The following is a 27,373-nucleotide window of genomic DNA, read 5'->3' on the forward strand; positions in this document are numbered from 1 at the left end:
AGACTGATGTAGATTGAATGTGATCAAATGCTTGAATGCTAGTATTGTAAGTGCGCAGTGATTCATTCTTTGTAGTTTTTAATTAAGGAGATACAACATCTAGAATCCTTATAACCTAATTTAGAATATTTGGAATTTCTTGTGTAATTGTTAAATGTAATGTTTCACTATCATGTAGTACTAATTTCAGCAGTGGTAGGCTTATCACTCGCCCCCTTAGAGTACTAATATTCACTATCTGTTAGGTACCTAATCATGTGATGTCATATATTGGTTAACTGTATATTGTAATTCATGTTATTTTTTGTTTATCATTTATAGAAAACCATAACCGTCACAAGCCTCATCATCTCCTGTTGCTCTACATGTGTGTATGGTGGCAATAAATGGCTTAAACAGAAACATCAGTTTTCCCTTTTACTTTCTTATCAATGTGTCATGGTGATGCTCAAACTCCTGTGAACCAATCCCAGAGAAAGACTTTACATGTTTAATCTTTTTTTACTCAAGTCTACAAATAATCACCCAAAAGCTAAGCTTAAATGATATGAAGTTATATCGATATTATACCACACATAGCCTAACTTGTATCTGATTGTGATGAATTGTGCCTTTACATAAGTATCCTGCGTTATTCTCTCAATTCATACTAAACGTTCATTCTGCAATGGTGGTATCAGTTATTTTGGGGTTAGCACATGATCAAGGGTACAGCTAGAAATTCTGGGCCAATTGACAACAACTTACCCCTAAATCTCACCCAACATCTGAACAACTGCTACAGCAAAACAATATACAACACAGTAATCCCTGGCCTGGACAGGACAGGACACCTGTCCGAAACCCCCAGGATAATTCATATAATCAAGTCTAATCTATTACAGTATACACATACATATGCCTCTATGGACTTAAAAAAGGGAAGGCCAGGCACTCAGCTATAAGTGTGTTTTCATTTATTGCTCCCACAGCTTCAAAACAAACATTTACTACTGTTTTGCAAGAGAATTTCTAAAATAATTTACTCAGTTAAAAAAAATATTTTTTTTTTTACATCTGGCAATATGATGTATTTATTTTCTAGAGTCTAACAACATTTCATATTTAATGTACATTGCCACCAAAAACAGTTCAGGGAAATGATATGATCTATTGATATATGGACAGTTACATACATGAAAATGCTAACTTAGCATTTGGATTAATTGTATAGGCACAAGACCCTCTTTAGGGCCTGTTTATGCGCAAGTACTAACTTTCCGAGTGTTTCAAATCCCTGTCCTCCCTTCCAAGTACATCCTAAAAAAGAGATAAGTATGCTGACATCATTTAATATTGTAATGTGCTACTTTGGGCTCATAAGTGGTGCAAAACAGTTAATATATAGGTATAAAAAACATGCACTGCCCTGTAGAAATGCCTACATCATACCTGTTTGTCAGAGGCCTACAGTAGCTCTGGGATAACAGCAGAATACTCTCAAATCTGCATGTTATATTATCTGCCTGGACAAGCATGTATGCTGTGTTCTGTTGGCTTAGCGTCATACAGTAGGTGCACGTCAGTGACCTCAGTAATAATGCACATTGTTTAAAGAGGAAAACTACAGTATACTTGATACTGTACTGTATATTGCAGTGCAATTGTCCTTAACCCCTGAGTCACACTTCAGAGAAGACAGGCATACAACTAAGGATAAGAAAACTGTTCTCACACCTTTGTAATAATGCTGTATTACATGAATAGCTGCAGAAAATGGTTTATATAGTCTGTTCATTAACATATACAGTCTCAGGCCTATGTATACATGCCCCCACAGGCTTCAGACTCTAATGGGCTCTAAGAGCAATGTGTTCACTGGCCACTAGCATCAGGAAAGTCCTTTTGTCACAGCAGAGAAAATTTAACATATCTGTTTATGATGAGAAGATGAAAAACTTTTCTAAGGGTGTTTCTGCTATGATGGCCCATGTTGTGACTCTGGCCAGTGGCCACTGTCGCAGTACAGTAGATTTGGCTGAATTTGAAACAAATCGATCTAAAACAACAAGATTGCAAAGTCCTCCTTTCCACATGTGGTCTTGACAGTGCCTCAGTGTTGGGTGCTATAAAAAGGTTTCAGCAACTGGAAAAAGAACAGTTGTGGGATTGTTAACATTTTTCTGTTGTGACGAAACTATCTCCTCATGCTTCAGGTGATCATATCTGTACAATAGCAATGAGGACACAAAGCAGTGCAGGGCTCAAGCTTTGGCTCACATCCTTGCTTCCAAGTGCCATGCTGTGGTACCCACCTGCCTGGACATCAAGTCTATGCCCACCAGCTGCCAGCCTGCCATCTTGACAGTGGTGAGTCGCCTATAGCCACCATTTACTTGTACAATTTTAAGTTGGCCCCCTATCTCTACTTTTCTGTTACACTGGAGTACAGGATGCTGAGTGATCAGTTGTACTACCCTGTGTCTAGGTTCAATTTGGCAGTGAGTGGTACAGTTAGCTGCCCTCTGTTGAAATTCTGATAAGGGGCAGTGGTAGCTAAAAGTTGGAGGACCAGGCTTGAAAACAGGTGGTTTGATCCCTTGACCAACAGGATAAATCTGAGTTGGGCAGCACCAGCAGTGAGCAAGGCACTGCATCCACAACTGCTTTAGTGGCTTCTCAGTGGCCAACGGATCAGATTGTAGGCATCCAAGGAAGCTTCCAGGTCTGAATATGTGCAATTATGTGAGTGTGAACAGGACGTTCCTTAAAAAGAGAGCACTGCTCCCAGCAAAGCTACCAGGGATAACATTAAGTTAAAAAACTGAGGGTGGGAAAAGCTACTGCTTGTATCAGTCTAAGGACAGGAGTTCTCCTGGCAGCTCATGCTAATTCTACAAAGATCATGGACAGGTCTTGGTCAAAGGTCTGCCTAATCTGCATTTGATGTGTCCTGATGTGTCTGGGTCCTCCCTAAGGTCTGTGCTTAGGACTGGTTTTTACAACTTGTGAAAGACATGTTGTGTAATGTGATTGCTTCCTCAGCTTCCCTCTGCTTAACTGCAAAATGTAAGTGTTTATCCTGGATTAATGGTCCCCCAAATCTCTGTAACATACACTGGAGTGACCTACAGTATGTGTGTGGACTGCTCCTGTCCTTTGCTTTCTGCCAACCAGTCACTATTTTTTCTCTTGCCATATGCTCAGCACTAAGAAGAGGCTGGAGACTTATTTTTCTGTGTCTGTCTTTGCCGCAAATCCCTGTGTTTTGGTAAGAACCAGGATCCTTGCCAAGCATGCGACTTTACCTAGGGTTGTTTAGAAGCTGTTGGCTTGAGTCCTACTGTGCTGGGGCACTGCATTTAGTGGTGTGTTTGGCCATCCTCCACCTACTACACAGACTGGTGATTGTGGGGGAGCCAGTCTTACCCTGGCTCTGCAGCTGACACCAAGAAGAAACCTACATGATATGATGGATTGATACCCATGTCCTGGAGTGCTAGACATCTGGACCAGCCTGGTGTGATGTAGGTCAGTCAGTGTTTTAGGACATACAGTGTTGAAGTAGAGACACAGGAAGGGGTATAGAGAGCCCATTAGAGCACAAAGCCTGGGTAAAACATAAAGTTGGATAGGTGTTGTAGTGCTAGTTCTATCACAACCAGGTGGAGCCCTTTGACCAGCATCCCTGCTGATTAAGCAGAATATAGTTAAGAAGCTGTTCACTTAGTGGATGAGGAAGTGCTGTCAATCTCCACTGGGTTAAAAAGGTTCATCCTGATTGTCTGGGCATCTACACATAAATCTTCAGTGAATGGATCTGCAAAGATGAGTGATAACCCTTAAAGACTCATTCAGAGGGCTCCTGTGTTCATGGAAAATTGTTACAATTTGTAACCATCGTTATCATACTGATAACTGCAGAAAACTGTTGGTTAACATACTGTTGACTGCAGAGAACAGTATTTTATCCACATGCATAATGAAAAAACCCATCTTATATATATCACCAAGCAATTGCAAATCAACAATACATATGTCTGTGCCAGCATGCTGATAAAAAAGCTGCTACTTAGTAATTACAGCATTACAACCCAGATATTAGAACACTGTGCTGCTGGAAGGTTCATGGCCTTGGAAACTGTGGGTCTGAGGCAGGTCTATGGAGTCCGGTGGTGTTGAAGTTGGAGTCAGAGGGGGACGGGGAGGAAGAAGAGGAGGAGGTGGAAGAGGTTTCAGTTGGAAGAAGGATCAATGCAGACTGTTGATGCCCTGTGATCTCTTGTTGCTGTTGTTGTTGTGGCTCTGTATGTCTTTGTACAAGCAATGCTGTAAGGCTGTCCTCTATGGGTGCATTCACGTTGGCCAAGCTCGACAGAGAGTCTTTGGATTCCTGAATGGCCCTCTCCAGTTTGTGGTTGGGGCCCTGAGTAGGAGAGTGACAGAAAATATACAGTACAGTCAGTACCGTTTGAGTACAGTTTACTCTACCTGCCAAAATAAATTGATTTGTAATTACTCTAAAGGTATATTCCTCCAACATTTTGTATTCATTAAATACTTTGTTTCAACCTGGTAACCTCAATCAAACTCAAAATAGAAATTCCAGACAAAAGCAATAATTGTAATGTTAGAAAAACTAAATACAAACTGTTCAAAATGTCTGTTTTTAACAGCATAAAAAATGAAACTATAAGCCAAAATGTCGACTGTGTCAAAAAGTATTTACAAAAAATATATTTAAAACTTCATGGACCTCATTTTAGCCTGTATTGACTTCCATATGGCTTTTCATGTCATCAAGACAATTCAGATGGTTACAGGTAAGTTGTTGATCATAGATAAACATGTGACAATGGCTCAGATACTTTCTTGTGATTGTCTATACTTTTTGGCACACGCTGTGCCAGACAAACCAGTCAATCAAGACATTCGTCAGTAACAGTGTGAAGCAAAGCATAGCAAGCAGCAGCTGAAAGAAGAGTGGGAAAGAAAGAAGTGGCTAAGAAAGAAAGAGTGGGATCTTGTCAGATTATAGAGCCTGTCTCATTTTGTCCTTGAACATGACTGAGGAGCTGGTGTGAATATGATGAATATGAATATGGTGATTTTAACAGTCAGCTGATGCACAACTTTGGTGCTCTGCCAGAAAAAATACAAGGCTTCACGTACATACTGTAAAAATAACCTTATTCATTGTGTAAAAAAATCTCTTGAACCTCCTTACTTGAGTTCCTGTATGGCTGAAAAAATGGCTTCCAGTCAAAGCAACTGGCTGAACCTTCACGGCAGGTCTGTGATAGTCTGGACTGGCAGTCACAGTGCTGTAGGCCGGAGGTCCCAGAGTTGGCTGTCTCTGCAACAGCTGCAGGATGGTCTGAATATCTGACACCAGCTGAGACTCCAGCCTCAAAAAGAACAGGAAAAAAAAGAGGATGAGGGAGAGAGCCGATTGCAGACAAGCAGCAACGAATGCATAATTCTGACAAATCAGCTCATGTAATGACCGAAGACAGTTTCAGTTACCTCACTGAGCACTAGATGGAGCTTGTGCTCCTCAACAGTGGACAAATGAAGAGATGGCAGAGGTGTAGAAACATTCTGCCAGAGTAGTAGACAAAAGATGATGCTCTTGCTAGGAGTGATAATGAGCTTTGTTTGGGAGGTGTGAATTCAGAGTTTACTGTGGAAATGACTGTATCACACTCATTTGGTCAATCTTATTATGACTAGATTTCATCCAAGCTCTTTATTAAATCTGGCAAAATTTGAGAACGTTTAATAACCTTTTAGTTATTTGTATCCCATCTAAATAGCAACATACATTTGAATACATGATATATATCATTAGTTATGTTCCTGGTTTACTGTGCTACTCTTTTGTCGTGAATCCTGAGGGAACATTTGTTTACTAGGTTATAATTGATGAGGGATACAGTAAAAGCAGTGATACAGTAGACATTCACTGCAGGTGCAGCAAAGTATTTTTCTGTGGCTATTTATATGGATTTGTTGAAAAGAATGCTACACTGACACTTTTTTCCTCCTGCCATATCCTTTCAGACTAGTCAAAGCCACAGAAGCACAAAGACAGAAAAGTGCTGCTCATCCGGCAGCCAGCTAGCATTAGTGGAAAACAAGGTCAGGTAGAGTGCAGTGAATAAAATGTCTTATTTGTGCTAAATAAAATGAGCCAACCCAGTATTCCGGGCACCATGATGCCATATCTCATCCTCTGTGATAATTCCAGCCAAAAATACCACCTACTGTTCATTTGTGTGTCTATTTCAGACTGCCTGCTGGCTGCAGGTGTGTTGTTAAAATGTCTTTCTTCTCGACAGGTAATACTGTCTTGAGATAAAATGAAATCCATTAATTTTGGAAAGTGGGTGTTCTTTCTTGTATTGTTATTGTTTAAATCTAAATGAGTTTAGCCAGGGTGGCTTAGCCAGAGAGATATGTCCAAGATATTCAGTATTGGTCATACTTTATTCTCACTTAACTGTTTTAGATTGAGTTCTACCCTGCTAAATGGTACACACAAAGCTTTTGTACCGATTCATTCTTGGGCTTGATATGCTGTGATTCTACAGTGGTACATCCTGCTTCCAGTAGATCCAGCCTCCCACTCTGAGTTCGGCAACAGCTTCTGCCAGGCAGTTTGCCTTCCTCCACCTACTCATGTATATTAGCAAATGAACTACATGCTGCCAGCGATCGCAGTGGAAGTGTAGCTTACTTTTACCAGTGTGGGAGGTGACAGCTTTAAAAAATAAAGCATGTAATAATTATTGAGTCATCAACTGAAATGTAATATTAGGATTATTGATAAGAATAATCCCAAATTTAATTGCGTTATTTCCTCAGAATGTGACCAAAAATACCTCTAATCACCTGACGGTGCTTTTGCATTTACTGTTTTTTATCTAAAGAAATGCTAATACTGTTGCTTAGCTGTTTAATAAGTGACCTTGAGAAGACATAAACTGAAAATAAACCTTACTGAATACCTTTAGACAAGGCTCAGCATAAAGCCACTGTGAGTCAAATATGATAATTTGTGCCTTTGGCGCTCCCCAGTGGTAGGGTGACCCCATAACACACAGTTTTACTTGTCCCCACCTGTCCCTTTAAGTAGTGTTAAGGCTGGAATTATCATCTTATTCTACTGTGCTTAACAGTGACACATTCATACACTCTGTTTCTTTTTTCCAATTCCTCATTGACGTAAATGTTATATGATGTTCACACTGACTGAAATATTCAAACCCAAGGCTTAATGTTTTTATGAATGTACCATTCTTACTAATGGAAATATTGTATGATTTGATACGCATTTCCCCTAAATTCAGCCCCACATATTTGGTATCTTTGATAACGGTGGATTCTCATTTATACCACAAATTAAAACTTTGTAGGTTTGAACAATGTTTGACAGCACAGCATGAGATTGTATTGACTGGTAAGTGGGTTTTAAGGGGTTAAACCTGTACTCATCCCATAATGATGATCATATGTTGTAACTGTAGTGAGTGGGCATTAAAGACACCCAGTATTCTGCAATTTTAACCAATGTGACTGTCATACTCAATGCTAAAACTATGTTAAAGGGAAAAAAGTAAAACACTTTCTATGCTCATGGCACAAAGAAAACATTAAGATTTAGAACAATATGTTACTTCAAAAAAAAAAAAAAAAAATTTAATTTAATTATACCCTCTTATATAGACTGCCAAAGTTCACATTCTTGGGTAATTCATATTACAGTTAAATAAGGATCAACCATTTGTATGCTCTCTCTAAAAATATGTACCTGTTTAAGTGCTCTTGAAGCTGACCTAAGCGCTGTTCCACCTCTCCATACGTGATTTCGCTGGCAGAATTATCATCCTCTCTCAGGTCCTGGAACTGTGCTGACTCATCCAGGTAGTCCGTAGGCTTCTTACAGACCCATTTATCACAGCACAGATCTGGAGAGCCAAACAGACACACATTCTTTACATCCTCACATGTGGGTCAGAGCAACGTCATCACTATACAAAAAAAAAAAAAAAAGCCCTCACTAAAATAGAATGTAATTAATCTCAACAGGAGAGCTGAGTGTAGGTGCTTTGTTGTAATTTATCAAGCCCTTGTACCGGGAGAATTGTTAATGCAATGTTTTCAAGTAGCAAACTAACCCGGTTGTTATCTCTGTTGGGCACCTGTTAGTATTAAGCTGGCTGTCTAGTGATATGTATTGAGACTCTTGTGTGATTTTAAACAGAGAGATGGTTACTTCTGTGATTATCTAGTGCAGCAGCCTGTGCAGGTGGCTTTACACCACCATGATGAGCCATATAGATATGAGGATCCGTGACTGTTGTGTGTGCTTTTACCGTGCATGGCACTCAGGTTTGCCCTCATGCTGCCTTATTTTCAGCACCCTTCCATTAGTAGAGATTAACAATAGCTGCAGTCAGTCACCCAGCATTTTTTCCTCCATATCCCCAACTGTCTGTCTTCTAATACTTGGCTAGAGAGTCTTGTTAAGGGAGACATTGTTTTTGCAAGCATTGTTGTGTAATTTAGATCTCTAAGCCATAAGACTCCTCTGAGAAAAATAAGCATACTGTGCATTTGCAGTTTGCTCTTCTGTAGTTTATTTTATTGGAATGACTAAGATACAGATCAATATCAAGCATACTGCTTTAGTAAGAGATACTGTATGCTTTTCATCATTGTAAATTAATGTCTTTAAAGCTTGACCCACTTATACAGGTGTGAATATTGGACACAAGAAACTCCCACACCAAAGACCTCAGAAATGATGAGGGAATAAATCACATCTCTTACTGTACATGAATGCCTATGTCATAGTCACATCTCTCGTATAAAAGAGGTTAGTGGATTGGCTGTTTCTGATATGTACAAGAGTGGACACAACAACATGAATATCTGTAAAATATGATGCTGTTCATTGAAAAAGCTATGCAATAAAAGACGCCATTGTGAAGCTTTTAATGTTCTGCTTTTGTTGACTGTGTATATTCCAGTTACATTAATTGGATGATGTTTATCATTAGGCTACTGATATAACTGAACTCAAACAGCCACTGATTTTTTTTGTCTCTGCCCCTTTTTTCTATCCAATTTGGAAAGGCCATTTCCGTTGCACTGTGTGGTCCTTGCCACTCGTATCATCAATATGATTCATATCATCAATATGATTAGACCAACACTGAACATGAAAAAGCAGCTTCCTTGTTCATTTCAATGAGACTACTGCATAGGCCAATCCAATGTATTACAATGTGATGTAAACGGTGTAATTTTACTGTTGACCTTGTGTTCGTTGAGATGGAGAATACAATAATCCTTGCTGTCTCATACTAACATAAACGGCAGTGTAGTGTTTTCAACTCATCTATTATTCAAACCAGCCTTGCATGCCTGGGAAGATCCCAACCCCCTCCACTCATTTACTCCAACCACCCAATGGGAGTGCAGCAACAAAGACATGATCCCTCACTGGCTTCCCACCACCACAAGTGATGTTTCTGCATCACCCAGAAGCCCCTATTAAGACAGTTAAGATTATGTTCACATAATATTATACATATCTCTACATCAGTGAAATAAGATATATTACCTTCAAAAGATGGACTTCTCTCCAAGCTGCCTCTGACCTGGATGTGTCCAATAAGATTTGAGTCCAAGATTGGGGCATTGAGTGAAGAGGGACTCAGGACTGAACATCTCTTTAGGCACGAGTTTGACTCCCTCTCCCTCCCCAAGTCTGTAACCACTTCCTTGTTTTCCCCTGTAGAACAGCAATCAACAGGAGTCAGTAGAATAACACTGTAGTCTATTCCATAGAGAATAGCTGTTCTCAGGGAGCTCAGTAAACAATAACAAAGAACAAATTTGCAACTACAAAGCATGCTGAAAGAGGCTCTCCAGGACCTGCACTGATTAATTTCTACTTACCTTGAGACAGATCTGGAGTGAAGGAGATCCTTCTTTTAATGCTCTTATTGCCCTCACCATCTGAATCACAGCCTTGGGAACCGGAGGGCTGCAACAATGTGAGCATTAGAATCAGTTGCTACAATAGGAATCAAATCAAATTTATTTGATTTATTAATTTAATATAATATTAAGTATCATTGTGAATGTCCATAGTAATCCATTTATCTATTAGTTATCTTTAGGGTCGCAGGGAAAGGGAGCCGATCCAAGCTGACATTGGGCGAGAGGCGGGGTACACTCTCGACATATTGTGAGTCAAACACAGGTAGATAGACAACTATTCACACTCAAGAGTCACATCTACAGGCAATTTACAGTCGCCAATCAACCTAAACCGCATGTCTGCACGTGGAAAACATGCAGACTCCAGGCATTTATCTTATTATTATCATATCCATAGTTACGATAATTTACATACTTGTTAAACACCATCGACTTAACACATAGGTCCCATAATACCGTTGTAATATAATTATCTACCTTAGGAGACTCATCTCTGAGATTGAAGGTAAGTTCCAGGTTTGTGAAGAAGTAGTCGGCAAACTCTGGGTACATGTCTAACACCTCCAGCAGATCTTCCCTCTGAATGGTGCTCAGGTCACAGTAACTCAGAGCTCGCACATCAGCATTGGACTTTCCAGGCTTGGCAAATAAATGGATCATTTCTCCAAAGATGTCATTTTTTCCTGGTTGTGGCATACACAGACAAGAAATCTTCTCAAAAGGTTTACTGGCAATGAGGAAAAATATCATCTTTACCTGCAGTGACTTCAACAAGTAGAGTGGGTCACGCTTTCTGTGGGGATTACTTATCTAACTATTCCTCAGGCTTTCACAAAAGGGCAGCAGATGTGTTTGTGTTTGTGGATAGTGAAAATCAATCAGCTTTTCCTCTCCGTACAGATGCTCTCCTAAGACCTGTGCATCAGTTGTCTTTCTACCATTGATCCATTATTTACGCTAAGGAATAACTGCTAAGTTAGAGCAACTTTGATGTGTGTGTGTGTGTGTTGGGGGGGTGATTGTGATTGACACCCTTTATGTATTGAGTACTTCAAAAAATGTATGTGTTTATAATGGCAATGGCATAATGAAGCCAGTTATTTAGCAAATCTTTTCAAACTTTCCTCTGTTAGAATAAGCGTCCATTTTGCAAGGGACAAGAGGTCTACTTTAAAGGCCATCATGAAAAATCCCTTTGTAGATCCTGGGGTTCACTAAATGCCAACACTGTAAGCAGGGGTTCTAGAGAAAGAGATGTGATATGTTAGTTGCCAGTGTGCCTTTCACAGCATGAAACGGACGGCGTTCTACCACAGAGGACAGCCTCACTCAGAGTGTTGTATCTCTCCCCTGACATACAGCCCTCACCACAAGGATTTAGATAGTCATTAGCCTGGATGGCAGTGGAAGAGACTTATTCCTCATCTGTGGAATAATGCTAGCAGCCGTGTTGGAAAAATGCATTAGCAGTATGAGCTGACCACTATGTGTTAGAGGCTGGGGCAGAATAATAGGAAATGGCAGACTATGTATCATTTTCATAAACACATTGGAGCAAAATGGTGCTGATGGAGCATTGTGTTTGTATCATAGGCCCCCTTAACACCTTGCATTAAAATGCATTTTGGGTGATAAGATTGTAATTGGATAGTGCTTGACCACATGAAAGTACAGGTGTAAATGCACCCAAGACGCACTGAGGATGGATTATGATCTGGTAAGCCAAACAACCTCCGGAGGTGGTCAGGGATGCATTGTAACCACATTGAACACAAGTGTAAATGCAACTGTGTTGTCATTCCACATACAACAACTACGTGGGCGGAAATATGTAATTGCGTGTGACTATTCCAAACCAGCAAGGTAGCAGCCATTAGCCAGTAAGTGAGCTAAGTTACTAGCAAGAAAGCAGCAAGAAAGCTGTAGATATCCAAGACCCTCATGGATGGAGTCAAGATGAGACCAAGTGTCTGCTTTCAATTTGGCCCAACGAAAGTATACAAGCAAAATCTTTTTCATCTTTTTTTTGTTTGTTTTTCCTTTTTTGGACCCACGCAAACAAGAGGAGGATATGATGTGTTGTTGTTTGAGCTGGACAGAGAAATTGGATCTCAACTGGATCTCAATGTGGACACTAATTCCAGGTGTAAATGTAATCAGGTTAAATCATATCTAGATACAATCTGGATATGAGACACATTTTAATGCAAGGTGTACAGGGACTCATATATAAATGGGCTGATCTATGAGATCAGTGACTTTTCCAGTGTGTTTGTTAATAATGGGTTTTGTGTGATTCAGCAGCTTTTGCTAAGCTTAAACCCCATTCTGTCAGGTGCGGCTTTGGAGAGCATTCATCTCATGAATAATGGCAAATTTAATCCAGGCTTGGCCTGTAGCACCTGGTTGTGGTTCACACATGAAGAAAAATAAAAAAGTCATTATTCCAACAAGAGTAATGAGTACTCAGTACCACTATATTCCTAAGGCAAAATATTATTTCAAATTGCGAGTTGACAATTATTAAAGTCAGAACTGATTTTTACTGCCCTTTTTAATAATCCCTCATTTCCCTGTGCTGTCATAAAAGTGGCAGATATTTCCCAGTGTTCTTTGAAATTGCCAAACAACCTTTCATGGAGCCACTTAATAGAAATGTCAGAGTCTCAAGCTTGTCACATGAACAGCCCTATTGCCCAGAGGACAGAAATGGGGGATTGCAGACATACCTTGCTATTCTTGTCAAAATGTGTGAACATGATGTGGTTTAGCTGCTTTAATGACTTCAAAATTATTCATGTCTGAAGCACTCACGTTATAAGAGTTACTGCACTTTGTTGTGCAGAGCAGTCATGATGAACCTTTTTGTAAGTATTACTGTGTTTAAACAGGTGTGCCCATTGGGAAATTACACTGCCTATTCCTCCCTGAGCTTATGACACTAGCATCTCCACATATTTGTAAAAATCAATCAAACAAAATGACATCACGTAAAGTGTACTTTGCTTATTTTCATGTAAAATGTACCATGGACTCATGGGTATAAGCAGTACACTTCCTCTTTGACTGTATCTAATAGCACTGACAAAAGATCCACTAATGCAAAGTCACAAAACCCACACTGAGATTAGAATTATATCACCCTGAATCACACTTTGCTTTTTCAAGATCAAACTTGTTTTGTCTTTGTCTTCACAGGTTTGACACTGACATTAAACACCAACAGCTGCAAGATTGTCAATACAATAGGGAGGTGACTTTAACAGTTGTTCATACCTCTCGGTGGATGATGAGGTTTTGAGATAGACACTGGCAAAAGGTCAAACAAAAAACAACCTATCTAGGCCCAAAGGAGATGAAAAAACTCTCATGCTTCCCCCAACTATAACAATGTTGGCTTTCATAGGACATACGTAACAGTTTCTTATTAATTTAGCATCCACTACCCAGGTTGCCCATTTTTACACTTAAGGCAAAACTCTCATTAACTTTAAGTATTTCCCCTGAAAGTTACACCATGACAGTAACACATACTCAACAAGAGACTGTATTTACCCAGGATGGCTACCACAATGTCATCTTTCAGGATCTCAATAGAGCCACGGGACAGAAAGTAGAGAGCAGTGAGCACATCACCACTGTGGACCAGGGTGTCTCCAGGAGGTGCGTGAGTTGTTTTGAAGTGCATGGCCAAGGCCCTCAGGCAGCCTTTGGTGGCTCCTTGGAACGCTTTGCAGTTGTGAAGAAGGTTCCTGTTGAGGTGAAGGCAAATATCTGCCTGCAGGCACTCAGGAAAACCTTTTAGCACCTATGATGCAGAGAAAATCAGTGAGTAAAATGCACAAAATATTGGTTTGATATCTTGAGATCCATTTAGTAAATAGTTCTACAACCCTTTTCTCTTTTCCAAAGAGAAGTTGTAATTAAAGGTATACTAGTTAGGATTTTCCTAAAGAACAATGTATGGACTCATGCAAAAGTAATCCCTCTCAATCATCACTTAGGATTACTAGAAGCGTGTGGTGGTGTATGTCTCTGCAGAGACCCTGCCCTCTACCTGTATTTTCTTATTTTCTTACTATTTTGCTGTGTTCAGATGCTTCTGGGTGTCAACCTTTGGGCAGTGGGTGTGTAACCCCCAGCCAATAACAGCATGCAGGGTGTGAGGTCGGACTCGTGGCATAGTGATCAGGTTACATTGCTGTCTATGTCTCTCTTCTCTGCTCCGTTCTGCTCTCTGTCTCTGTGTCATGGATGTATAAAGAGGAGCAGGTCTGTGTGCCTGCTTGACTGAAGGCAGGGCTGACCTACACACACGCAGAGCAGAGAGGCCACAGTGGACAGGATGATGCTCTGCATTCACACAAAATCCAGCAATGCAGCACCTTTCCACTGGGTTGTGCGGAGGTGTGGGCATGTTTATTTGTGCTTTAGAATGTAACCACTGAAATAATCAGAAAATAATGTTTTATTTATCTGATTCACGGCTTTGTTCTCGCCAGCGCTGCTCACTCTCTTCATTCACTTTCTAGCTTGCTAAACCACTGCTGCTCTCTCTGTCTTGCTCTGCTCTCAGCTTGCTCTGGTTTAGCCAGGGAGGAGGGGCCAACTTCGAATGCTGTGTTTAAAAACACCATCCTGCATAGTATACCTTTAAGCTTGACAGTAGCACAGCGATAAGGATATGATGAAAGCAAATACTTTACGGAGTCATAGACCCATTATACACAGTCAAATGCTAGTAGTAGTAGTAAGAAAATGATCAAATATAAAAGGCAGACACAATTATATATCTTAATTAAAAGACATTCATGTCCATTTTATCAAGACATTATAATTTCTGGTAATGTGAGATTTTCATAACAAATGTAGTTTTTAAAAATAACCTCTACCATTTATGTAACTGCTCCCCTGAGCTAAACACACAGTACGATGGATGATCAATTCTGGCTTCATCTCCATTTCTTATTTTTTTTATTTGTAACGCATAATATCAGAATGAGGAGGATGTGTATTGTGTGAAAAGTGTGAACAACAAAAAAACCACCATTTTTATACATGGGTCCATTCCTTGGAGGAGCCAGCATTCAATTCAGACATTTGTTGCATGCATCCACATTAATGGAAAGCACTGACTGCATGAAATATTATTGTTAGACTCTGACCAGTAACCACATTTAGTAATCCATGACTATTATGCTTTACCCTACTCTTTATAAAGTATTACACATATGATACAGTTATAACCCTTTTACACGAAGGAATATGGTTTGTAGCACAAATCAAATTTTCACCATTCATTTACTTGTAAGTGCTGATTAATAATTAAGTTGACTGAAAAAGGATGTTACTGATAAAGTTATTGCCAATAAAATTTCGGATGAAAATTGAAATGAGACAAAAGTCAGCAACATTAGTGCCATTTTCAATGTATACTGGTAGTTTTACACAAACATATTTTGCTTTAAAATATAATTCTAAATCTTGGCTCTATGATATGAAACTACTATAACAATGAAATAAATTCACTCAGAAATCATGCATAAGTACATTTCTTATGTTGATATTGTAAGTTGGATAATGCTAGGATGGGTCATTATTTGAATTAATGCTGAAACAGTGACCCATTTACCCGTGAAAATGACAAGAAATAAAAATATGTACCTCCTGCTCTTACCAATGAAGAGATGTTAATCCAGAAAGCAGGCAAGAGAAAGAAAATTATTTTTAGAATATTGCATATAATGTGATGATCATTTAAAAGCTCGGTTAATTTTGTTGGGTATCCTCTGCAGGTACAGTGGAAGGTAGATGTGCTGATTGTTGTTATTTACCGTGTTCATATCAATGCCATTGGTGTAGGTCCAGGAGTGTTGGAAGTACTCCTCCAGCCTCTGCCTCAGCGGGTTGGGAATCTGGTGAAAGCGAATGAATTCCTTGACCCGCAACATTTGCGCATGGTAGCGTGCTGTACCCGAATACAATCTCTGGATGATGGCAGAGACATTTCCAAAGATACTGGCATACATGAGAGCTGAAATATAGACAATATGAGAGTTGAGTTACACACTGTGCACTGCTCTGCATGTTTTTCTTTATCCATTGAGACACACTATTTACTTGAACGAATGCTGCTATAAACACAGACAAACTGTGGTCTAGGATCTGATCAAAAGAATAACAAGTTTATGCCTTGAACCATTTCAAGTGCTGTGCTAGATAAAAACAGAATAAAGTGATGATGAAAGAAAATAAATGCTATCAAAGACCATAACATACTCACAGCCAATTAACATGACACAGATGGAAAAGATCTTTTCCGAGTTGGTGTTTGGGGAAACGTTCCCAAAGCCCACACTGGTTAGGCTGCTGAAGGTGAAGTAAAGTGCAGTGACATACTTGTCCTTGATAGATGGACCAGAGCTAGGATCGCTGTAGTTGTATCTCTTTCCTATGGATACTCCCAGATTGTCTAGCCAGCCAATCTTGTGCTCCAAGTACGGCTTCTCCACATTGCCAATGGCGTACCATATACAGGCGAGCCAGTGGGCGATGAGGGCAAAGATGCACATGAGCAACATAAGGACTGCAGCTCCGTACTCAGAGTAGCGGTCCAGTTTCCTGGCTACACGCACCAATCGCAGGAGCCTAGCTGTCTTCAACAGGCCAATCAGAGTGGTAGTCTAAACAGAATGTACAGTAGAGCAGAAGAGAGAGTTTATTAGTAATTGCAATTAGTAGTTTGAATGTTAGTGGGTCAGACCAACCATAATTTTACAGTATTAAACATTTAATCTGTCATACAATCCTTTTATTAAGAATCAATCTTATTTGTTGCATATCTACCATAGCCATGTGCTCTGACATGTTTTAAAAATGAATCTTAGGGCCTTTTCACACCTGAAAGTCTGAACCAAGGTCCGAACCAAGGTCCATGTTTTTGTTACATTGTATACATTTGATCCGGTTAGTTTTGGTTTCACATTGCAATTATGAGAGCGCACTAAAAAACTTGATATGACATACCTAAGTCCTGTCATCATGACCTACATGGGCTGCATCTCTCTATACTTGACATTGATTGGTTTGTAGACAGGCATGTGTCTGATGTAGGCGTGTGTCAATTCAGCAGGTAGCCTTCTATCGCTGTTTGAATTAATGGAGAAAAATGAATGAACAGATTCATTTTGTTGCCACTATAATAATATTATTATTTTATTATTTATGTAATAAAAAGGGAATCTGTCCTTCTCACTGGTTGACGCACCGCTTTTTCTAATGGCATTGCGCACCTTTGCATACTGCTGCTGCAATTTCTTTATTTTCAGGGGGCATTGCTCTCCATCCTCTCATATCCTCTCTCTCTCATCCTCTCTGAAAAGAACCTGGAAATGTCGTTGGACCATATTTCAATTAAAAACTTGGTCTCCTCCTCTCTCCATGTGCTACTGTGGCTCATTTTTCCTTTTTCCGGTTCTGACTATAGCCTACCCGAGCTTCCTGTAATTGGTCTAAAAGTCTGAACCATCCAAAAAATATTTTCACACTAGAAATGAAGTGAACCATGGTTCCTTCCTGGACTGAGACTTACCTTGTGAGGCAGCTGGATTTGAGAGATCATGACATCACAAGATCATGTGAGAATTCATCTTGTCAGGTTTCAAGTTATGCGCTTGTGTCTGAACCACCAGCGATTCGGAACAATCAGTGTCGCGAATCCAACTGCCTCACAAGGTTAGATGGCAATAGACAGTGACAGACAAATGGTTCATTCAATCACCTGCCACATATTTTTTGAAAGTGCCTGCCCTTTTCCAAACAGTTTTCATGGATGACTTCTCAGATGGTTCTATGTAACAAACCATCTGGTGCATCAGGTTAGACTGAGACCACCTCTTTTCATCAGACCAAGGTTGGTCCGGGGAAGTTTCACACTTGTAATTTTGGTTCGGACCAAACTGAAAAGTCCGAAAGTCCAGACCAAATGAGGTAGGTGTGAAAGGGCCCTAAAGCTCAAATCAGGAAACAAACAAAGATATTGAGTTTCTTTAACAATGAAAAAATGACAAAGACTGTTGTGGCAACTCCACACAGTTCTTGGGTCAAAGGAAAAATAACACAGAAGTGGAGACACCATAGCAGCCCACAGATAAATTCTCATTTATTGAAGACTGAACAGGCTGTGAGTGGATCCCTGGGTGTTTGTTCTTGTTCATCAACAAAGGTTTTAGAAACCCTAACAACCATTCCCATTAGTATGGTCATTTATCTACCTGACAATTACTGAATGACCTTTGAAAAATAATCTACACACAAGAGACTCTCTTTCCTAACCACTCAGGGGTAAATTCACAAAAGGGCTGCGCGGCTTTTGCGGCTGCTAAACCTGCACAAATGAGACAAAAAGAAAATGTCTAATTCACAAAGCACCTGCGAAAAGGTGAAACGTACCCCAAACTGTCAAGCAAAGAGCGTCCAGTGCTACTTTGCTATTTGCATGTATGTAAATTACATAATATGCACAGTTTTGGCTTTGGCTTAAAATTGTCCCCTTTCTATGCAAATGAGCCTCATTGCAAAAACAGTCCAATTCACAAAGACCAGCGCCAAAAGCCACATGCAGTTAGAGTGAAATTATTAGTGCCTTAGTTGGTGGTACCTGAAGCGCTCTCAGTCAGTCAGTCACTCTCTCTCTCTCTCTCTCTCTATCTCTCTCTCTCTCTCGCTCGCTCTCTTCAAATCTTCAAACTTATGAGGCATTGAATGATCTTGATTTGATATTGAATGATATCAAGGGTGAAATCTTCAGTCAGACAGTCAGAGGTATGGGGTTTTAGGCTTATCTCGGGCTTTCGGCAACTTAAAAATAAAAATAAAAATGTCCTGACAGTGCTGATGGAGCTCAGGATTCATCTTCATGCTTTATTACAAACAATTCCACTGTAGAAACCTGGAATCTGTGTGTAACAGCTGATCGGTATAGATGTGCAGAACGCAGAACATTAATTACCATCAAATCCTGACCGATCTGGTGTTAATGAAGTTGCGTGCGTAAATGCGCACAGCCTCTTTCTCAGTTTGGAGACACACTTATCATTTCAGCTGCTGTCTGATTCTGCAGCCAGCTGTGACACACAGCCAGCTGTGGGCAACAAAGAGAACATCAGTACTGATGTTTCTGCGAAATACCAGATACATTCAGTGAAACCTGAATGACATTATTGTAAGACTCATTGTTCTAACATGTTTCAGACCTGCCTGAGTCACAGCTGTATTTTCACATTTGACATTTCAGTAGATTATGTTATGGATGAGAAATACTCGAGAAGTAAAAGAAGCAAAATTCATGAAAGTTGGTTTGTAATTGTGGAGAGCTCTGTGTGTGTGCACCTCTGCTAATTAAACACACGCAATTCAAGGCTTTTGAGGTCTCTGCAGTTTTCATTATGCACCAATCTGTGTGCTGACATGTGGAAAAAAAAATCCTGCAACACTGGAGTCCGCTCACTCAATCAGATGCAAAACAAGGAGCAAATTTCACACAGCTGGAAAACTTTATGAGCATGTTTGTGCCATCATCTCATTAGCACAATATCTTTTGTGAATTGGACCTTAAGATGGGCCAGATAGTGGTTGCAAATGATGTGCAATCACATCCTCTCTGAATTCACCCCTCAGTATTGTGGAAATGATAGTTTCACTATTTTTTAATCCAGAACTTAAAAAAGCATTGTCACTATTTATAATTGTGCACGGCTGGGTTTAACTTACAAGATACTTCAACAGGACAGTGGTCCTCGTGTTTGTGTGGATTTCCTCCCACAGTCCAAGACGTCCAACTTAAGTGAATTGGAAACTCTAAGATGGCTGTGAGTTTGTATGTATGCCCTTTACTAAGATTATTTTACATTTCAAAACTCATATTTGATATATACTATATATACACACATAATTGAATTTGATGGAAAATCTGCATTTTGTGCGCTTCTCAACTGATCATAATGTCGGCCTGTTTTACTGCTAGATTTATCATAACCTAATTATGTAGAAAAACTTAACATCCAATATTTGAAACTAAATGTTACAATTGGTCTTTTTAATCCCATGTCTGTTGAACCTATAAACACACTGCGCTCTACAATCTAATAAAAGTTCAATTAAGTCTCAAATGTACCTGCACAAGCAATTACATAATATCGCTGCAGCGCACTGGAACCCCCCTCTCCACTTCTCTCTGTTTCTCTCTAATGGGAACAACATTTAAGAGGTTCAATTTGGGACAAAGCACTCAACTTCTTTTCCACTGTTTTCACAACGAAACAGCTTGAAATAAATAATTTGTTTTTGCATATCTATAAATTACAATTAACAAAACCCTGCATGGTGCCAATTTTGCATAAAGCTGCTCACAGAATGTTCAATCTTCTGGCAAGTCTGAGTTGTTTTGAAAACAACAAGACATTGATTGAAATCTATTTCAAATATACTCCCTGCTCTAATCAAAAGGTTCACTTAAGTGCTTGTGGGTTAAAACCCTTTTATTATGCTGCTAAATTAAATGAGCCTTGTGAAAACCATCTGCCACTGTCTCAGTTGGATTTTTTTTTTTCTGAATGAGAATGCAGCTGAGTGGGACTTTGCGTGCTTAGTCAGAAAATTATAAACACAGAGCTGGAAGGCTACAAATGCAAGCAATGTATCCTATTTAAAGACTTGAACAGAAAAAATATGTTTAAATATTTGCATATATATTTTTTCAGTTAATTTTTTAAAAAAAAGTTGAGTTAATACTGTATTATAATCATGGTTTGCATCAATTTCACTGATGTTTTACTTGCAACTCATTATGCAAATTTGCCAGGACTGTTTTGTTTTTTGTTTGTTACCCTGTTTTGTGAGAAAAACAAACGTCCATTTTCTTTTTGATTTGTTGTCATTCACTGAACTGACTCAGCAGTAGGAGCAGCAGCAGTGGTCGAAAAGATGATTATGGTTTATAATCAGGAGCTTTTCTGGTGTAATGGAGTGCCTACAAAGCACGATAAAGCACTGAAGTGGATCCAGAGCCTGAGGGGACATATCCTACCAACAAACAAGCCAGCAGGCCTGGCAGCCAGCCTACCAATGGCTATCTCACATCTGCATGTAAGCTGTGCACACAGTGCTGTTGGCCTGCTCCTCACATAAATGCATCATTGATTGCCATTTGGTAAGCCATTAATCCATGTAAATGGATTCTAGAATGAGGACCATTCAAAAAAAAACATGCAATTTAAAGTAATCCTTTCAGAGCCGAGACAGAAAGATTCAGGCTTTAAGTAGTGGCCCAGAGACACAAGTCTGGACTTAGTAAATGGATAACAGTGCAGGCATGACTGTGGTGATGTGCAGTAAAGCTCCCTGGTAAAAAAAAAAAAAAAAAAAAAAAAAACAGGTAAAAAAGACATGCATTAGGGATAACATACCTCATCTGATCCTGAGCCGAAGATAAGAAGGTCAAAGGGGATTGCTGCCACCATGTCTATAAGGAACCAGCCTTTAAAGTAATGGATTGCTATCTTAGCTGGATGGCTGACCACCTCCTCATTCAGGTTTACGTAAGTGGTCCTGAAGTTAATGAGGATGTCAATGATGAACATAATGTCCACCATTAAGTCCACCACATTGAGAGGGCTGCAGGAGTATCCACATTCACGCCTCTTCTGCTCCTCTTGGTCATTGAGAAGAAAAGCAGCTGAGTAGGGGGTGAGGATTGCTGTGTAGATTACCAGCAGCAGGATCAGCCAGTCCCACACAGCTTTGAAGGGGCTGTAATGGAGGATGGTGAACTTGTCAATACGGGCTGTCTGGAGTTTGTACTCTGGCAGCACATCAGCTCCAAGTGACAGGACCTAGAGGAGTGGTGAGAGAGGGTCAGAGGTTGAGGATTACACTCCTCTTTGATCATGTATCAGGAAACTTTGTTTTGGGGAAATCTTTTAGTTACCTAGGATCCATGATAATATGAAAATTTTATTTTCTGTCACTCTCTTAATTAATGTTGATTATCTTTGTCTTTGTGGTATGAATAACAATTGGGTCAGACAATTAATTCTTATTGTTATTGCTGAAGCCAATCAAGTAATTTACCCTCCTCAAGGACTTCAAGTACTGATTTGACAGCGACTATGTCTATGACACCCCAACATAAGTGCTCCGCAGTCAGACAGCTTTAGGTAAAGACAGCCACTCGAGTATGACAGGAAGATTGTCTGTGTCCTGGCAACATGAATAATGTGACTGCTACTGACTTGCTCCACATTTGCAAGAAGTACATTCTGTACTCTTAGTAAAAACTATATGCACCTACTGTATATATGATTCAATGAAGTGGAAAAAATCCTCATAGATTGGATAATCATATTTACACTCTTGACAAATATTTTTACACAGATATTTTAGTAAGCAAACATTTGTTTTAATTTCCCCCAATGAATGAACCGTAACTAGATTGTAAATTATTCAGTGTGCTCAGGAAGGCCAAGACGATCCCCTGTTTTTGTATTAATAAGCTGTGGCAGACAAAGAAAGGGCTTTCTTATGGCAGAAAATAGTGCAGGAGTGAGGTTGAGGGTGGAGGGTCTTTCTATTCATTTCAGATTCCCCTATCTTCAACACATGAATTATAGATTTCCTCATGCTAGCAGTCAGGAAGTAGATGCCGTGTTCACATCTCGGCGGTGTCTCCAAACTAAAGTCAGCATGGAGGAAGAGCATTTAATCATGATGATGGCTCGTCTTCATTTATAAACGAAAAAGCTCTGTTGAAAGAAGTTTAAATATAGGCTTTCTGGGACTCTTCTGTGCTCGGGGGTTGCTGACATTTTATTTATAGGTACATATATTTTGGCTTTCTATTTAATTTGATCAGATGAAATATAGGTATTCATTAGTTTAGAGTACAAATTGTGACGAATGCCTGCACTATTAGCTGTCCTTGGAAAGTTGGCATCCCCTATGAAATGCATTGTTTCAGTCATATGAAAGGAAGTGTCTGCTGCATTGTCCTTGAGCAAGAAACTGAATCCCCGCTGTCTGCTGAACTGTTATGAATCTGCACTTTGACTTAAAAAGATGGACGTCTTCTAGGAGGGACTTTCCTCTATCTCCCTTCCCAAAGCACTAACCCTTAGACGAACATGAGAATTAATTTATTTCTTAATATCATCCCCACTTTCTATCATCCTTAATGTCATTACTCCAGTATTAACCTGTGTAGGCAGTGGACAGCCATGTGTTACTTTTGTGACACATGGAGTCACCAGCTGCCTCCTTTTCTCTGCCAGTAAGGTGGTGGTGCCCTAACCAATCAATATGAGTCATGCAGAGACAAGGGGGTAATCCCTTTGCCAGCTTCCCACCCGCAAACACTACTAAGCCAGGTACTATTACTAAACCGAGGTTCATTTTCAAAGAGGGAATCACTCCAGAGCAGACACTTCAATATCAAAGATAGTGGAACGTATCGACTCACCTGTGTGACTTTTTCTGTGACATTATGAGTTCTGTCTTTGACCTTTGGTGCTATGATGGTTTTCTCAGATGTCGGTGGAGAATGAGTCTTTTTATCAGTGCCTTCAGAAAAGTTGAGTGCAATCAGGGGGATCCTGTTGATGGTGCTATACTTGTTGATGTTAGAATCAGAGGTAGAGCCAAGCAGGCTGGACTTCACGTGATTAAAAGGACCTGGTGGTTTAAAACAAATAGTGGTCATGACAGAATGACAGGAACCTTGGTAAATTATATTCTGTAGAAATCTGTCACATTATTCCAAGATCATTGATGAATAGGAGTTGAAATTACACAGTCAAAACCCACATTGTCACTATATCTGATGGGTTTGAACATTTCTCTTAAGTCTGTTCAAATGTGGTATAAATAGTACAGTACAGAATTAACATTGACACAAAATTGATTTGGTGACAAGTCCAATGATTTACAATTCCCATTTTTGTGAAATAATTATACTAGTTTTCAGTTCTGCAAGCATCCTTAACATTAAAGGGACATTTCACTGATTTTCAACCATATCTCCATGTTTTAGATATTGACATGACATAACAGTGATAGAGAACTCTGTATTTACTGTAGATGTTTATGCTACAGGCAGCTGAACAGTCGCAGCCTAAATGTTGTGGTAGTGAATTAGAACCAATTACAATTTGGTTTTAATTAACTGTGATTTATTCAGAGACATTATGCAGAGACATTATTTTCCATTTCATAGATTCAGATAAAAGGAAAGTTTTAATGTACTTTGCCCCTGTTTTTTATCAACGCACATGTTAGAGTATGGTAGAATGGAGAAAGTGCATCCCTTGCTGAAACCATTACTGTATGTTTAATGGCTAGCTTAGCTTGTAACAACAGCTAGTTAACAGAGACACAACGGTATAACATAATACAAGCATTATGCTCATCCAGGTTTATTCAAAAGCAATGCCTTGAGCAGCTGATGAGAGCAGATATTAACCTTATGTGATCACATAATATGTCTTTATAGACTGCGGATATGACAAAACCACTACATTGGTCTAAATATATAATCATTTCACATAATTAAGTGCAGTAATCCCACTCTATCCACGAAAAGTGGATCTGTGATGAGCATTTATGCTGATTGCCTTGCTTGAAGGTCATGCTCCAAAACAGCACTGAGCAATGAAATTATAGACAGAAATACATGATTACCTCTGACATGGCTACCATTGTCTAAAGGCGGCATTATGAGGACAGATCAAATGAAGTAGAAACACAACTGTGAATGAAGATAATTCTATTGTAAATTGCATTTTAATAAAGTTATTTTTCTTATAAACTTACGTGCATATTTAAGAGAAGAAGATATAGAAGATAGAAGATATATATAAGTTAAGAGCTTATAAAACATTACTTTGTCTGCAGTCTAATGCAAACTCAGTCATGAGGTGATGGCTGATTCAATCACAGCTTCAGTCTGTAATCTGCTTTATTTAAATACTGTAGTACATACCTTCACTTGTATGACGATCCCTGAATATGCTTTTAGAATTGGAGCTATAGCCCTCAATTTCATGGACGGACGAGGCTCGCCTCATGCTGTTGATGCTGCCTCTGGGGAAGGTATTTGACAGGGAGGTAGAGGACGGGTGCAGCTCTGGCTGATACGGCTTCTCCCAGGGGAGTTTAGGGGATGAATGGTCAAGTGGTTCGGGACCCATACTAGCCTGGGAAGAGTGGTGGCTTGAGCCTATGAGGGCATGCGTGTCATTGGCCTCAATGGGACTGCAAATGCTCTTGGTGGGTGAGGGGAAGCTCTGCAGGGCCACTGAGTCCTCGTTCTCTTTGGGTGAGTCCACCATCACAGCATCTGGGTCCTCTTGCGGAAGAGACTGCTTGTTGGTATTCATTAGGCTCAAAGCAGCCTGTCGGAAGCGGAAGAATCTACTCCTTCCTAAAAATTGGGAGAAAATCATGGGAAGTTTTGTGAAGTTTTCAGTGTACAGTGCTGGAAAATAACGCATAATGAAATTCAAGTCAATAAAAGCTTTCTTAAGCCTTCAATATATGAGGGGAAAATGGGAAATTAAATTTAAAAATAGGTCTGTCAGCAAGAACTAACAAAACTTTGATATCACAGACCAAACTGTGACATGAAAAGGGTACACAGAGGCCCAACATTGAGAACAGCAGGTGATGAAACAAGTCCACAAATCGATAATGAAATAAATGGATTTGGGCTCTGGTTTCTCAACCCTGCAGGACCACACGTACGTGACTTCCATGCTGTATTTGTCCCCAGTCAAACAGATCATAGAATTTCTGTAACTGAAGCTTCACATCTTTAAATGAACAAAACAGGACACACACTTTATGCAGTAGTGTTAAATATGTTCTCTCTTAGAGGAACATGACACGGAGCAGATTGCACAATCAATTTATTTTGCCTCATTGATCTGAGCCAGGTATCCAGTTTTTGTGTAGAGTCACATCTTCAGAATGGACGCACCATCACATATGTTAATGACCTCTTAGGACAGAGTGAAAGTTTTGGCTCATTAACAATAGAACAAGGATGAAAGGGAACCCTGCCTCACTCGAGAGGCACCCATCTCTCAGCACCCTCCTTACATAACGTCATTGCCATCTGTTTCCATTCCATGGCCAAATGCGCTGATGTTTCAACTATAGTGGCTTACAATAGAGCTATGACACTCGACAAGTTTACTGGAGAGAAACCTAATGACATCCTGAGCTGGCAGGAGATACGGACAACCTTCCTGTCTCTTCTCTGCGGGGAAACAGTGTCATCTGAACTGAGGATGCTCCTGACTGTTACTGAATGCTTATATGATACCTGTATAACATATTTTAATATGGAAAGTGTAGCTCATATCACCCAAATAAGATGCAACTTGCTGCTAGAGTGGATTAAAGAATACAGCAATAGGAGTATGCAAATTATAAAACTGTTTATGTTGCACACTGCAGTGCATGCAGTTTTTTTTCCCCAAGGTTAATTAACGCCCACACATTAAACCAACAATGACAAGGCGATGACATAAAATATTAAATGTCACATATAGGATATTTAAAGTATTGTTTTAAGTAAAAAAAAAAAAAACAAAACTGAAGTTTTTGTTGTTGTGTAATTTTAACACATTTCCTACAAAAAACAATTCATGTTTAGAGCAGGAGAAATTTGTAGACGTTGTCCCATCAAATATACATTAAGTATATAGAAGTTTCTTAACAAAATAATACAACTGACTACACGTTCTATACTCTTATTTGAGTTTTCCAAATAAAAAATGACATCTTTGCAATTTAGTGTTATATTATTTCTTAGGTGTGCAGTAAAAAAGGCAGTACCAATGATCCCTATGTCCTTCTGACATCATCACCAGAAAACAAACAATAATTTTGTAAAATATATTATGGCACAACACAGATGAATTTTGGATTTTACTTTGCCAGTTTCACTTTATCCTATGAGAGTGAAATTTGAAAATGTAATGTATTTTCACAATATTTATTAATGATATTTATTGGAGAACAACTAAGAGAAGAGCCTTATTTTTTTACAGGAAAGGGACAATTGTGCTTGCAACCAAAGCCAACCACACCTTAAACTTCAGTAAAACTGCATTTATACATTTATGGAGTGAGTGAAAATGCATTATACACATTTGAAATTAGAAATAAGTAATATGAAATGTGAAGGGAGGGTTGATATCTACATGAACTGATCAAAGACTACTAGTCTTATTATAGTAGTAATATAGTAGACTTAGTTAGACTTAGTTTATGCCACTACTCATACAGGAGGCTTTATCAGTTATATTGATTGTTGGTGTGTCCA

At 39.4% G+C, this 27,373-nt stretch overlaps 1 protein-coding gene across 1 annotated transcript in view; it reads right to left on the reverse strand.

Moving 5' to 3' along the window:
* Positions 1-1,086: 1,086 nt before the first annotated feature.
* Positions 1,087-27,373, reverse strand: part of LOC121906583 (potassium voltage-gated channel subfamily H member 7-like) — a 49,589-nt gene continuing 23,302 nt past the window's right edge. The window contains exons 5-16 of the mRNA XM_042425505.1: positions 25,025-25,465; positions 23,507-23,718; positions 21,459-21,884; positions 16,277-16,676; positions 15,828-16,027; positions 13,549-13,801; positions 10,471-10,676; positions 9,949-10,036; positions 9,611-9,781; positions 7,793-7,949; positions 5,207-5,387; positions 1,087-4,405 (exon numbers count right to left, since the gene is read on the reverse strand). Coding sequence (XP_042281439.1) covers positions 4,106-4,405; positions 5,207-5,387; positions 7,793-7,949; positions 9,611-9,781; positions 9,949-10,036; positions 10,471-10,676; positions 13,549-13,801; positions 15,828-16,027; positions 16,277-16,676; positions 21,459-21,884; positions 23,507-23,718; positions 25,025-25,465 — 3,035 coding nt within the window. The 3' untranslated portion in view covers positions 1,087-4,105. The remainder of the gene's footprint in view (positions 4,406-5,206; positions 5,388-7,792; positions 7,950-9,610; positions 9,782-9,948; positions 10,037-10,470; positions 10,677-13,548; positions 13,802-15,827; positions 16,028-16,276; positions 16,677-21,458; positions 21,885-23,506; positions 23,719-25,024; positions 25,466-27,373) is intronic.

Source organism: Thunnus maccoyii, chromosome 11 (assembly GCF_910596095.1).
Source record: "Thunnus maccoyii chromosome 11, fThuMac1.1, whole genome shotgun sequence".
Lineage (NCBI taxonomy): Eukaryota > Metazoa > Chordata > Actinopteri > Scombriformes > Scombridae > Thunnus > Thunnus maccoyii.